The 16209-nt window shown below is 33.2% G+C and overlaps 1 protein-coding gene across 1 annotated transcript in view; it reads left to right on the forward strand.

Annotated features, from left to right (window-relative positions):
* The window catches only part of EYS (eyes shut homolog), a 1828849-nt gene that overhangs the window by 1221479 nt on the left and 591161 nt on the right, over positions 1-16209 (forward strand). Inside the window, 1 exon segment of the mRNA XM_047734324.1 lies at positions 14925-14942. Coding sequence (XP_047590280.1) covers positions 14925-14942 — 18 coding nt within the window.

A 16209-nucleotide genomic window follows, 5' to 3' on the forward strand; every position in this document is an offset into this window, starting at 1 on the left:
AAATCTTTTAGCGAAAAAACTTACTGTTAAATTAACAATCTAACATAAAGACAGAATTCTCCTTTGGAAGTTGTGATTGATTTCTGAGGAACAAAGGGAAAAAATCACCTCAGTTGGCTATATTCCTGTTTCTGTTATAATATTTTGATAGCTTATGTTACTCATCATGGCTCATTATAAATTTAAAGAGGAAATAACCCCTCAGTAATACATAAACAATGTATTTGTTTATGATTTTGATAGACTTTTAGAGGATGCTTGTCAACCTTTTTGAGCTCTTCCAAGATACTTGTTATATGAATACAAGGTAATCAGTCAGAAATAAATGGAAACACACTATTGAAAATAATTTTCAAAAATGACTATATTCAACCCTGTTGGGTTATGTAAATGCTGAAAAGCAAGATAAAACAAACAAAACAAAACAAAAAACAGTTAATCCCCACCTTTTCCTTATTTTCTTTCCATTTGATGTTAAAAAGAAAGTCATTCATTTCTCCATTTGACCAGTCTATAGGACTACCATTTAGGCTTTTAGTTATCTATTTTGCCATCAGTGGCATTTTGCTACAAACAAACAAAATATCAGATGAGGACCAACCAATGATAATTATTTCTCATTCCTTGCACATGTAAGAATCACTTTTAATTTACTCCCGTGCAAAGGCCTACCTTGCTTAAGGAGTAATCCTCTGTGAACTGAGCCTCACTCAGTTGTACAGCAAAAACTGGCTTCTACTCCACATAAAGACAGATTCTTCTCCCACAGTTCCTCCTTTCTTTACCAACTGCACTTCCATTTTTTGCTCTGATCCGTATCTTTATTACTTTTGTCTCTATTTCTTGATATCCTTGCAAAACTCTGTAAGGAATTTGGGAGGACCTATCTCTGAGTCTGTTCCTACTCCAAATCCTTTCTTAATCTGTGTTTCCGACATTTTAAGGATCTCTTCTTGAATTCTTCCATTTGTGTTTGTTTCTGGTTCTGAAAAGTTCCCCATATATGTAATTATAGTTCCTTTTATTCAAGAGTACTGGCTTATATTCACCACTCTAATCATTTCATCTCATTAACAGATGTAGAAAAAAAATACATGCAGGTCTGCACACATAAATCTAGATACTTCAGAAGGAGATATCAAGCATGAGTCTAGGGTTTCTGGTGGCTTAAGCAACAAAATGGGGGTTCCATTACTAAGATGAGGAAAACTGTGGAGAACAGACTGGGGGGAAATGAGATGATTGATTGGACACTTCAAGTTTGAGGTATCTGTGAGGCTTGCAGAGAGAGGAGTTACCAAGGTTAACACTTGTGTTCATGACTTAGGGAATTCTCAGCATGTAGTATTTAAATACATGTGATCAGATGAGATCAACTCAGGGGGAGAGTGAGGAGAATGAGAAGAGAAGAACCAGAGCAAAGTCATGGAGAAAAGTGAGAATGTAGTTAAGTATCCGAACACAAAGTAGGCAGAGGAGTTAAGAGCACAACCAGGAAAATGAGCTGTTATTGTAGCAGGCAAAGAAGAGCAAGTTTCAGCAAAGAGGAGCTCTTCAACCCTGCTTAAGTTGAATCTATAAAGAATAAGGGCTAAAAAGCATCTAATAGGTTTTCTGACATGGAGATCATGATAAGCTTGTAAGAGAAATGACTACCTCTTTTTAAGCTCATGATGGTGTATGAAGGAATATCATTAGCATTCTGTTAAGAACCAATGTTTTCCCTTGGCAAAAAGGGGAGAACCTAGCTGGATATTTGCTTCTTATTGTAACAAGCATGGAAATTCCAACTGCAGGGAGATAGTTTAGTAGGTTTTTAATCTGCATTGTAAATCCTTTTTGTATCACCTATAAAGTGGAAGATGTTCATATGCTAAACAACAAAATTTTCTAGTTTTAAGAATACACACTAGTGAAATTCTTATACTTGAATATAAGGAGACATACTGCCTCATGTAACTGGAATCATTCAGTATCTGTCTTTCTGTGCCTGGCCTCCTTCACTTAGCATAATGTCCTCTAGTCCATCTATGTTGTCACTTATTACAGTTTCCCTTGTATAATTTATTTATTTATTTATATTTTTAAAGATTTTATTTATTTGACAGAGTGAGAGAGCACAAGCAGGGGGAGCAGCAAAAGGAGAGGCAGGCTCCCTGCTGAGCAGGGGAGCCCAATGTGGGGCTCAATGATTGTGACCTGAGCTAAAGGCAGCTGCTTACCAACTGAGCTACCCAGGTGCCCCCAGAATTTCCTTTTTTTTAAAGGCTGAAAAAAATATTCTTTTTTTATTTTTTTAAAGGTTTAATTCCTTTTTTAAAAAGGAATAGTATTCTGTTTTATGTATTTACTACATTTTCTTTATCTTTTGGTTTGTCAGTGGACATTTAGATTATTTCCATATCTTGGTTCTTGTGAATAGTACTGCTGTGAATATAGGAGAGTCAATATCTTTTCAAGATCTTGATTTCAGTTCTTTTGAATAAGTACCCAGTAGTGGGATTGCAAGATCATATGGTAGTTCCATTTTTAATTTTTAGGTAACCTCTGTAATACTTCCCATAGCAGCTGCACCATTTTGCATTCCCACCAGCAGTGCACAAGGGTTCTAATTTCTACACACACATACACACACACACACACACACACACATTTACATACACATATAATATATATACACATATGTACATACATACATATATATAGGGGTGTGTGTGTGTCTCAATATGTGTGTGCTTGTTTATTTATTTATTTCTCTGTCTAAAACGCCATACTGTGGTGAATGGAAGTAGCAAGAGTAGGCATCCTTGTCTTATTCCAGATCTTAGGTGAATATCTTTCAGTTTTAAACTATTGAGTATGATGTTAGTTTTCTGACCTTGTCAAGTATAGCCATTATTATGTTGAAGTAATTTCCCTTTATTCTTAGTTTTCTGAGTGTTTTTATCGTGAAAGTACATGGAATTTTGTCATCCTTTTTCTGTATCTATTGAGATGACTGTATGATTTTGTATCTTTTATCTTTGTATATTCTGTATATTTTTATCTTTTTTTTCTGTGATTAATTGATTAATTACATGTTTGGTATGTTGAACCATTGATTAATTGATGTTTGGTATGTTGAACCATTCTTACATGCTACAGATAAATCACACTTGTTTGTGGTGTATGATCCCTTTTGGTTTGTTAATATTTTGTTGAGTTTTGCATGTATCTTCATCAGGGATATTATCAGGTAGTTTGCTTTTCTTGTGGTGTATATGACCAGCTTTCATATCAGAGTAATGGTAGCCTCATAAAATGTGTTTGGAAATGTTCCTTCCTCTTCCATTTTTTGGAAGAGTTTGAAGATAATTGATGTTAATTCTTCTCTAAGTGTTTGGTAGAATTCACCAGTAAAGACACCTTTTCTGGGATTTTTTTGTTTTTTGGAAGGCTTTTGATTACTAATTCAGTCTTCATACTAGTTATTTGTTCTTTCAGAGTTTCTGTTTCTTTATGATTTAGTCTTGATATGTTGTATATTTCTAGGAACTTATCTCTCTCTTCTAGGTTGCCCAGTTTGTTGGCATGTAATTGTTAATAGTATTCTCTTATGATCATTTTTATTCCTTTAGCATCAGTCATAATGTCTCTTCTTTCATTTCTGATCTTATTTGAGTCTTCTTTGTTAGATTAGCAAAGAGTTTTTCAATTTTGTTGATCTTTTCAAAAACCCATCTCAGTGTTGTTGACTTTGTTTTTTGAATGAATATTTCAGTCCATTGACAAAGTGATTATTGATAGAGAAGCATTTACCATTGCCATTTCTCTTCTTCTGGTAGTCTTATAGTTCCTTTCTCTATCTTTTCCTCTTTTGCCATCTTTTGTGTTTTGTTAATTTTTTTTGTATTATATGCTTTGATTCCTTTCTCTTTTTCTTTTATGTAACTTCTATAGGTATTTTGTGTTTGTGTATTCTGTGTGTATGTGTGATTACCTCACAGTTTATATAAACTGTCTTAATATAGTGCTGCAACACTATATTAAGCTAACAATTTAGCTTCAGTCATATAAAAAAGTCTTTACACATTAATTTCTCCCATTCTCACACATTATGTTATTGTTGTCACAATTTACATCTATTCATATTGAATATCTTTTGACATGATTTTGTAGCTATTTTTATGAACTAACACTACAGTAACAGTATGTACTTATATATTTACCTTTACCAACAAGTTTCATAGTTTCTTATGCTATTGTGTTGCTGTTTAGTATCTTTTCAGTTCAACTTGAAGAACTACCATTAGCATTTCTTGTAAGGTAGATCTAGTGGTGATGAACTCCCTCAGCTTTTATTTGTCTAGAAAATGCTTATCTCTCCTTTATTTTATTTTATTTTATTTTATTAAGATTTTATTTATTTATTTGACAGACAGAGATCATAAATAGGCAGAGAGGCAGGCATAGAAAGAGGAAGGGAAGCAGGCTCCAGTCGAGCAGAGAGCCCGAGGCTGTGAAGTGTGTAAACCTGGTGATTCACAGACCTGTACCCCTGGGGATAAAAATATATTATATGTTTATAAAAAAATAAAATTAATAAAAAATAAAAATAAAAAAAATAAAACTGAAAAAAAAAGTCTATTTCAGTTCAAAATGCTATGGTTCTATGCTATATAGTAACCATTATATGTATTATATGTTATATGTATTACATATTGTATATACTTTATGTAATATATATTATATGCCATACACTATCATATGTTATTGCTATTTAATAATTATTATTAACATTTAATATTTCTTTTTTATTTAACAGTATTTAATTATATTTTACATATTACTGAATGATGTATGTAATATACTACTTATAAGTACTTAACTCAGTATGGATTACACAGGTATTTTTTATATTAAGATATTAACACAGTCACAAATTCTATTATAGTGTGCTCACCTAAGATCATTTCCCCTACTTTCATATAATATCTCTGAGGATACCTCTCGAGAGACTTCCATCTGGTGTTCCTTCTGTCCCTGCCTAAATTTCCATTTATTTTTAAAAGGTCTCAAAGAATTTTCATTTGAAAACTAACAAATCATTAAACCCTCACAACATATATCATGTTCATAACTTAAACTCTGAAAAAAGAAAAAAAACAGATGACAGTTGAGATAAATGAATATCTATATTCACTTTTTTTCCCTGTGTTAATAGATATATTAAAATTGAAGTGCTTCAGTGTTCCCTTCCAAGTGGTTAAGGGGCAATGGGTAAAGTAAAGCAAGAAGTAATCCAGTTTATATTAGTTAGGGAATTCTAGTAATACATATAATTTTAAAACCCTGTTTAATTTTGCAGCATAATCTAAGTAACTTAATAGCAAGTGGAATAAAATCAATTTCTGGCTTAAGTTCTTTGGGGATATTAATTTGGGAGATAGTTTTCTAGTGAAATTTAAGGTCTTAAGGCTAATTTAGCCAAAGGCTGGAGAACAGAGCCCTCAGGTGAATGATCTCACAAAAATCATAAGGTAAAATTTAAGGAGGCTGAGATTTGGGAAAATAAGTAAAGCATGAATTCAGAGAATTTATAACATAATCCATAAAGATGAAAGTGAAGTAGTTCATAAAGTCAATTGTAAAATGTTACATAATCCAAAATTATTAAAACTGCCTTTATCTGACTACACCAGCTCCTTCAAAGACAAAAAGTGCAGTGTCTAGTTACATGGCATGGTAAGAAAAAAACAGTTTTCTGATAATTAAGAACGAACTCTCTTAGTGCTAAGACTTTATGAATATGTTGTCTTGGAGGCACATTCCATTTTCTTCATGACATCAAATAGTGCTTTCTTAGAAATCAGTGACATTGGTACAAGCATTAATTCAGAAGAGGTAGTAGAGCTCCAGGATTAAGAATTAGAGCTCTGGAGCTGAATCTTAGCTCCCCCAATTCATAGCCATGGACCTTGCGCAAGTCATTTACCCTTTCTTGGCTTCTTTTTCTTCATTTGCAGAATGGAGATGCCACCATTTTAGGATTGCAATAAGAAAGATTGATATTTCATAGTGTACATTAAACGACTGTTAACCTTTGCTATTATTTTGAGTTTCTTTCCCACGGGAAAGTGTAATTCTGTCTTATGCTAAATAAACACAAGAAGTTTCTTTTGAGGTTATTTCTAGTCCCATGTACTCCACTTTGGAAATAAAAGTTTTGAGATTGATTGTGATACACAAATGGATATCCATGTTATGAAATACTTAATTTCATTCCATATGCTAATAATTTCTTAAGTACTTAGTATAAATATAATTAACTTTTTGTTTTCCTAATGTTCACTGTATGTTTTATTTTTGCAGCAAACACTTACAAAAGTTTTCAGTGAAAATGCAGTTTCCTATCATTTAAAACAGTGTAACTTATCTTTCCAGAATAAGAAAGGAGAAATTATTTTCTGCAGTTTCATAAAGCCTTGTTCTTCACTGTCACTCTTGTCTGCTGACTGTTCCTTAGGCTCCAATACTTTATCCATTTTTCTTTAACACTGATATGAGGAATCATATCATCTATATAACATAAAGGAACATTCATCTGCTCATTTCTTCAGCAAGTAAGCAAACATTCTACAACATATATTCCTCTTTTAAGCGGGGTCTAGTATATACTCTGAGTTCATTACAAATATTAGTTTATTGGGTCCTTATAACAATGTTGTAGATAGACAATTATCTGTATTTTACAGCTGAGGAAATTGAAGCACAGTGAGATTAATCGACTTGCTCAAGGACACACAGTTGGGGATTGGTGGGATCATGATTGTATTTGAACCCACACAGCGCAGCTCCAAGATCCACTATGTTGTGTGATCTCACTATGGTTTTGGAACTACAGAGGAGAAACCTGTTGTATATTCCAAGGATGTTTAGAAGTAGGATCATTTTAGAAAATTTTTCTTCCTGCAAAAATATGTGTATAAAGTATCCTTCCTTATAAAACTATTGTCTTTATTATAGTAGTTAATAGTTACTGAGCACTTTCTCTTTGTAGAGTGCTCTATAGCTATTCATACTTGATATTTCATTTCATACTTTCAGTAGCTCCTTGAAGTAGATAATATTACTAATTCCATTTCCAGAGGAGGGAATTGAGGCACGCAACAGTTGAATGGCCTGATTTTGGTTACAAAGCTATTGAGTGATAAGGACCAAATTTAAGCATGTGCTTTTAAAATATGTTGTTCTCCTTAACTACAAGTAACAATGTCAGACACCTTTTACCAGCCCACATTATTCTTGGTTTGTTCTAATACCTGACTTTTAATGCAATGTGTATTTCAAACAAAATTCAAGTAACATTTTATATTATTAATGAATGAAAAATTCTGGCATAATGTGTTTTTTGGGGTTCACCTATCTTCTGGGACCTCCTTTTAAGTCAATTTATACCCTGAAAATCATCTTAATTCATTAGTATGTTTTAAATGAGGTAATAGCAAGGAGAAATAGAGCAAAAATGTGATCATTTATTTATACACAAAAAGCCTATCTAATTATATGTATTTATCCACCCATCCATTCCTCCGTCCATCCATCTACCCACCCATCCATCTAGAGAGTATCCCCTGTGTGTTAGGCATTGTGCTGTGCTGGGGATTCACTGTTGAGTAATCAGATAAAGTTCTGTATTTGTGGATCTTACTAATGAAAATATTCACAAACCCTCTGTACCTTCTTGGGGTCCATGTTTTCTTGGCAACAAAAACAAATCACTCCTTTTGAGTAAGGGTATGTATGGTTTATTACTAAATAAACATAGGAAAGCACCATTCAAGAAAAATAAATGAATACAGGCATATCTCAGAGATATTGCAAGTCCAGTTCCAGACCATTACAATAAAGCAAATATCACCAGCAAAGTGAATCAAATGATTTTTTTATTTTCCAGTTCATATAGAAGTGATGTTTACTCTATACTGTAGTCTATTAAGTGTGCAATAGCATTGTTTAAAGGAACAGTCTATGTATCTTTATGCTCAAGATCATCATCTGAGTTTTTAGCCAGTCATAATCACTAATCACAGATCACCCTGACAAATATAATAATAATGAAAAAGTTTGAAATATTGCAAGAATTACCAGAGTGTGACACGGAGACGTGAAGTTGAGCAAATGCTAATGGAAAAATGGTGCTGATACACATGCTTGATTCAGGTTACCATAAACCTTCAATTTATAAAAAAACATAATTGTGTGAAGTACAATAAAGTGAAACACAATAAACTGACATATGCCTATACTTGCCTACTAATTAGATGCTCCTCTGTAAGAAGAGATAAATTGTTTTTAATTGATTTTAAAAGACTTGCAGATGAAAAATAATGTGAAAAGTTCTAAATACTGAATTGAATATGTTTATACAGGCTATTTTGTTTAGTTTTGCTTTTTCTCTGAAAACTGCTCATTCTTTTATTATGCTGTTTATTTTAAAACAACATGTAGCACTTCTGAAAATTATTTAACCATATTCTTTATTTTGAGGAATATTAGCTAATAGCATTCATCAAGTGGTAATAGTATTCTGAAAATGCTAAATTTTAAACTAGAAGGCATATTTTTAAATCTCCAAGTATCTTGTTCCATATGGAATATGCAAAATCCATATGTGTATGAGCAGTCACCTGCCCTTGTTATACCTGACAAAAAGGTCTTTCATTCATCTATCATCCATTTCTGGAACATGAATTACATACCAGTGTGCTAGAGACTAGGTGAATGAAATCCTAAAACATCATCTTTGCTATGAATTATCACATCAGCAAAAACTATATCAAAATACCTCTTACAAAAATCAAAAGACACAAATACTCCTCTCAGTGTTAAGTTCATTAGCACCAGCTAAGATTCTCTTTGAGGAGCATTATCCAAACAAAACCAGTCATTATGGAACAGTCATGTTCAGCCACCATCTAGAAAATCACTGGAGGAGTATTTCAAATAGTCAACATTTAACTCTTTCCAGTGCAATTTAAATTTATGATTTTAAGTTTCCTGATAGCCTCATTGAAGAAGTGAAAAGAAGCAAGCAAAATTAATTCTAATAATCCATTTTCTTTAACCCAGTATGTCATTTCAAAATGTAATCCACATGAGAACATTATTAATAAGATATATTACATGCTTTTTCTTCATAATAATCTTTGAAATCTAGTGTTTCTTACATCTCAATTCAGGCTAGCCACATTCCAAGTGTTATAGCTGCATGTAGTATTGAACAGAACAGCTCTACAAGAAAACTACTCAGTGTTACGATAAGCTACTTTATATTGCATTTGTTTGGCCTTTGGATGTAGCACTATTTGTTCATTCTTAAGCAACTGTTTATTGTGCTTTTACTTTTGGTTAAATGATGTGCATACACTGAGAACACAACATGTACAAAAGGCCCTACTATTTTGAGTTTGAAAATTGAAGGAGAGATAAAATTCTAATAAACTGTTCCAAAGCAGTGCATCTTGAAGATTTGGAGATAAAAAGGGATGGGAAGATGTAACCCAGCCAAGGTCATACCGGGTGAATTGAGTCTTAAAAGATGGCAGTGACAGCCTGGAAAAGAGAGCTGATGAGTACATACTAATAGGGGAAAAAACAAAAAGAAAAACAACAACAACGACAACAAAACAGTGTGATTAAAGACAAGGGGAAAAAAATAAGGAAGGAAGTGCTAACAATTCAGCATTCTCAAAATACACAGTATGTTAGGAGGGAATAAATGATGAGGCTGAATTGGAGGCAGGGCCTAGATCTTGGAAAGCCTTAGATATCATTTTAAGTAGCTGGAATTCATCCAGCAGGACCACACTTCAAGTTTTTAAGTTTTAAATAAATTACATTAGCAGCTATATGGGAGTGTATTTGGGAGAAGAGCAGAGGATGGTTGGTGGCTTAGGTAGGAGAGGACTGAATAGTCTAGAGAAAAAATAATCTCAATTTAAACAGGGAAATGAGAGTTAGAGTAGAAGAAAAATTTTATAAATATTTGGATAAAAACCAATAAGACATATAACAATTGAATTTAAGTTGAAATAGTGTGTAAAGTCGTGGACAACAGTCAAGTTTCTATTCTGGGCTGATTAGGTAGCTGAGAAAAACCAACCCTGAGGTAGAAAATATTGGAAGGCAAGCAAGTCGAAGGGAAAGATGATAAATTCATTTTTGTACCTATGAATCTGAAATGCCTCAAGGAGATTTCCACGAGACAATGGATGAAGCTCCAAAGTAAGATCTGACTGGTTTTGTGCTATAACTGAAGCAACGAGAGGGAATGAGATTACCCAAAGAGAGTACAGAATTCTAAAACCACCTTTGAGAAAACAAAGTGGTTCAAATTCCCCACATGTCTTTCTAGAAATGATTGGCATTCTTAGTATATCTCCACAGGGCTGACAGAGGAGTGTTTCTAAGATATTGTACCATTGACTTGTTTCAAATTCTTCAGCCGCCTTTCTTACTGGTTTGTAAACACAGACTTTATCTGAGACCTCCATTTGCTAGAGGTATCATATTCATCCACATTGTGGTTCCATGTAGTTGCATCAAGAACCCGTTTTCCCTGAGCCTTTGTCGTATGCCCCTAACTCTCCTGGAAGATCCCCGTTAGTTGTCTGGACCCAGCGAGCTCCTGTTGTCCTGTACTCTAGTTCCTCAAGGCAGCTTTCCCTGACAGTGAAGTCTGAGTTAATCTCCCTTAATAGAATTCCATAGCAACTTGTATTTATGTCTATTCTAGCATTTCTCATCTTGTTTTTACTGCAGTCGTGACTTTGTCTTCTCCCTCTATAGTACATTCTTTTTGAAAGTATGTCACATACTTCTCTTGTTTATTTGCTTTTTAATCTTCACTGCTTATATCTGGCTCCACAAGGACTCACACATATTTACTGAGTAAAAAATGCTGAATTTAATTTTATTTTTGGATTGTATTAATTTCAGTAGAATAGAATTAAATTTGCACGAGGGTTGCTAGTAAATATGAAAGAATATACAGTTGTTGACAGGGGTATAGTTTCATGCTGAAAATGCTTCGACCAGTTATAATTTCTGATATTTGAGATCATATATTGTGGAGGCTTGTATAAAACATATCATTTTTTAAACTTTTAAATATATCTTATTAAATATATCTTTTAAATAAATTTTAAATATATCTTTTTTGTCTCTTTTGTCTTTTCAAGAAATCTATTAATACAAAGTAGATAAATATATCTATAATAATTAGTCTTCTCCTTTGCCCCTTCCTATATTTACTGTATTGGCCAGAATTTCCTGTTTTCCTAAACTGAGGCCATTGTCAGCATTTTTGGAAAGTATCTATAGAATTTACTAATTAGAGGTGGGTAGTATCTTTATGTCCCTTTCCTCACAACCTCACCAGCAGGGTTATATTACAAAATAAACAAGCCTAGATTAAATTCTGTTAAATCTGCCATGAAGCATAAAAAAATTCTACCACTGTATCTTTTAGCCTGGGTAAATCTTATATGTCCTTGGCCCCTTAAGTCATGTTTTGAATAAAAGATTAATTTTAAAGCTAATACATCACATTTTAGTGGCAGCAACAGCAAACAGCTTCATGGTACAATAAGGTGAAGAAAAACACGCTTCTTCTGCAAAGTGGAAAAGAAATGACAAATAAGGCTGCATACCTAAAGTCATTCTCTGTTGGCTCTGTTCTTAGTTATGAAATCTTCCTAAATGATTGTAGTACTCATTTCTTTAATAAAGAAATATTAATTAACAAAATATATTTTTTTGTATTTTGATAAGGACATCTGAAGTGTTAAGTAACCAACTTTCAAGTACGGATTACTGATTAAGATGTTTCATTTACCTATTGCTTCATAATAAATTATTCCAAAAAATTGAGTTCTGAAAACACCAGATATCATTTATTTGCCCACAAGTTTGCAGTATTGAAGGGTCCATTGAGGAGAGCTTATTTTTTGTTCCACTTGGAAACTTCTGGGGCTAGAATGTCCAAAACGACTCTTTCATTCACGTGTCTTATGTCCCAGTCCAGATAATTAGAAAAAATAGAATGCTGACCATGCCTCTGTCATTCACTATTTTTAACTCTCGGTCTTTTGTTTTGTTTTGTTTTTTTCTCTCTTTCTCTCTGCCTGTTGCCTCTCCATATGGCTGGTGTGGGTTTTTTTTTCACGTACCGTGTGGCCCTCTCAGGTTACTGACTACCCTGTGTGGTGACTGACTTTCTTCAGAGCACAAAAACAGAAGCTGCTAGGCCTTCTTAATTTCTAGGCCTCTAAAATATCACTTCTATTGCTTTCACAGTGCCAGGTCAGCTGATATCAAAAGTTGAGGAGAAATAGACTCCATTTCCTGGTAGAGAAATGACAAGTTCATGTTGAAAAAAGAAAGTGTATAATAGAGATAAGATTGCAGAATTAGGAATGTGATCTACCACAAATACTTAAACATATTAACCAAAGACCCCTAAGGTGTTTATTAGAAGTAATTCATACCCATCCATACATTACATAATTTATACTTACATATTTTCAGATTGCACTACAGACAATAAAATTCTTTGAAGTGTATTCTAGTAGTGCTTCTGTAGATTATACACTAATTGTTCTGTTGTTTGTGTGGCATATACCAAGTACAGGATATCAAAAGCTTCAGGTTGTGACTTTCCTATGAGTACCCACAAGCTGCCTTCTTCAGTATCTGATCCCCCTTCACAATGACTTGAGCTGCCTGGACTTTTGTGGCATGCCTGAACACAGTGGAGGGCCTGGGGTATAGTGTGTCCTATAGTGATATTCTAGATGATACTTCTCTGTCCTCCCCAAAGGCTCTCTCCATTTTCTGTTGTCATTACTTCACACTCCAGAAAGGTGTGTTGCCCACATGTTACCATTTCTAATTATTTCTGTTGTCTAACATTTCACTTCCCTTCTCTTTTTGTGCCTTTTCCCACCTACATTCCTGCTTTTTTTCTTTCATTATCTTGCCACCAGTCATTCTTCCTGTGTCCTTGCTAGCATTCCTTAGATTACTAAAGCTGTTACCAACTAAAAAGAATTTTTTCTTTTGTGTCTTTACTTTTTGTTTTATTTTATTTTCGTTTCCTTGATTCTTTTCATGGCTTCCTGTTTCTCTATCATTTCTTTTTACTTGAGGTTTTTCTGAATGGTTGACTTTATGTCTGGACATTTAAATAACTTAAATACAAACACCTGAATGATCCTTAAATGGTAAAAAGAACAAAAAACAATGAAAATGATTAAAATACCATTTAAAATAATCATCTTTTATCAGTCGTCCAATTTATGTAATGTAAAATTATATGTGCCTTAATAAAAATTCCAGAAACCACATAATTTGGATTAATTAGAATGATTTTTCAAAATCAGATACATTTTGAAGGTAAAGAAACTTGAACGCATGTTACTTCAGGTAAAATAGATTGATTTGCCATTGGCAGGAAAGAGAACACTTGTATAGAGCATCATGTTTGTATCCTTCTATGATTAATAAGAATCATCTTTGCAAAAATGATCAAATAATTTATTTTTATTTTCCATGTGTGCTTATTTATAGTGTTCTTAAATTTGGAGTTTATAATAATTAGAAACTCATTCAAATTTTTAATTGAAAGGTAGCTTAGCAATCAGAGTTTAAATACTCCTGTATGTGAAAAAAACAGAATAAAATGACTGAACCAAGTTCAGACAACTACTAAGGACAACCAAGAGCAAAACCAAAGTCAGCTGTGACTAAGAAAAATCTTGGTGTTTATGGAGGATTCCTGATTGATTTGCTTAGTCCCTAGATCTTTGTTGGGAAGATATAAATAGTGAAGAAAACAGGAAAAAGGCTGGAGGCTAAATTTAAGTGGGTAAAAAAGAAGAGGGAGAATTATTATAAAAGGAAAAAATTTGGAATGCTGAAGAAAGAGGATAAGCAGTACATAGTATGAGTCAGAAAAGTGAAGAGTGAGGTTGGGTAAAGAATGAGAGGAGCTTGGGACTAGCTGCTTTAATGTGGGCTTTATGAAGAGGGAAGGATGTTTAAAAATACTTTTTAGGAAAGTACAACTACCCTCATCCTGCCTGCCTTTGGTGTTTTAGAAATTTTTAGTGATGACATACCTTACTTTTAACGTTTTAATGGTTTTGTGGAGTTATTTGCACTTTTTTGGGATATGTAGCTGTGATAGAATAAAATTTAAATAAAACAAGAAAGGATGCTTAGTTTAATTTTTAAATGTACTTAGTCCAAGACATTATTAATAAACTGTGCTTCTGTTCCTACCTACCATTTGATAGAATGATAATGATTTTGTGTAGCTTCTCACGAAGTAATAGCCAACATGTATTGAACACTTGCTCTGAACCAATCTGCTAAGAACCTTACAGAAAATAATTAGTTCCCTCATCACAACCCCAAGAAGTAGAAACTATTGTAATCTCCATTTTAAAAGGGAATGGTTTGAATTTTGACATATTAAATGAGGCCCCTGGGAAAACTGATGAAGTCTCAGAATAGTTTCACAATGATAACCCTATTTATGACACTGCTGTTAAAGTGAAAATGAAAGTAAAAGATGTTATTTCATATTATTATATAATTTTATTAGGGCAGTTATGCCCTCCCACTCCTTCCTCTCTCAAAACAACAAAAGCTCAGAATAGTCAATTTCTGGTTCATTCTTGGTCTATTCTAATAATCACCATGTTTTCTATAAACTTTTAACATAAGATGCTAAGAGCCAGGAATTTGATTTTATATTCTGAAATAACATTTCAAGGAAATACCTTTTATGTTTATTGTGAAATTTTGATACAATTTATAAATACATTGCTTTGAAATGCTCTTGTCAGGGTACCAGTTATGGTCAGATAATTAATTAGCAACCTCTCCCTCCCAGAGTAAAGACGTCTTCCACATAAATAGGAAAAACTATTTTGACTGTCTTTTATTATTCAAATAACTATTATGACTATGGAAAATATAGTCTTATGGCCTATACATTATTTCATGAATTTCTACTCTAATTAATTTGGAATCTGAATAGGGCTCTGTTCCTTTATTTGTATTTAGTGATTTTCAGTATAGATCTTGATGTTAATGCAAACTGCATTTTTATATCTCCCCTGTTATTATTCATGGTTATCATCTGAAGACCAGCAGTTGATGTTGCAAATGTTGAAGTTGAAGATTTTATATAAAATTACCAGGCAATAAAAGGCAAGACTAACTCTGGCCACAAATTGTTGATGGCCTCCTCCATCTATTTGATATCATCGTTCTAATTTGAGTGTTCAAACAGTCCCAAATACAGGTAATAAAGAAAAATGATCCTGAAAAAATCCTAGTGAATAACTTAAAACTGACAGCTAGATAATATTCAACTTATTCCAGGTCTAAGAAAGCAAAGCCATTTCTAAGACAACACTTGGGGGGACATAACTGGCTGTTTGTAAATGCTATTTCCATGTATGAGTCCATCTTATATTTAAAACTATAGTTGCCAGGGTGCCTGAGTGGCTCAGTGGGTTAAAGCCTCTGCTTTAGGCTCAGGTCATGATCCCATGGTCCTGGGATCAAGGCCCGCATCGGGCTCTCTGCTCAGCAGGGAGCCTGCTTCTCCCCCCACCCCTCTGCCTGCCTCTCTGCCTACCTGTGATCTCTGCCTGTCAAATAAATAAAATCTTAAAAAAAAATTAAAAAAAAATAAAATTATAGTTGCCATTGAATAAAGAAGGGGAGGGATAAATAAGAAGCTCTGGTATTCAAAACAATTAAAGATATAAGCAGCTTTGAAGAGGAAAAAATTGTAATTATTGAAGTAGTACTTCTCTGATTACATTTCCCTCACACCCAAGAGAAGTTTTACTTATGTTAGATTTGTGGGAAGATGTTTTGAGACTATTTAGTAAGTTAAATTAAAATTATGAAAAAGATACAGAATATGGACTAAAATGTTTTAATACTCTGTTAGAATGATATATATACAATGTAGATTATATTATATATGATGTACTCAAATTTAGCTATTTTGTAAATACTTTTGGACCCATAAGAGAATCCATCTTTCCGTTATTTATGTTACTGTGGCGATGTCTACATATTTTTTAAATTAATTAATTAATTTATTTATTTAGCTTTTGCTTTTTTTTTTTATTGTGTTATGTT

The sequence above is a fragment of the Lutra lutra genome, chromosome 6 (genome assembly GCF_902655055.1).
Source record: "Lutra lutra chromosome 6, mLutLut1.2, whole genome shotgun sequence".
Lineage (NCBI taxonomy): Eukaryota > Metazoa > Chordata > Mammalia > Carnivora > Mustelidae > Lutra > Lutra lutra.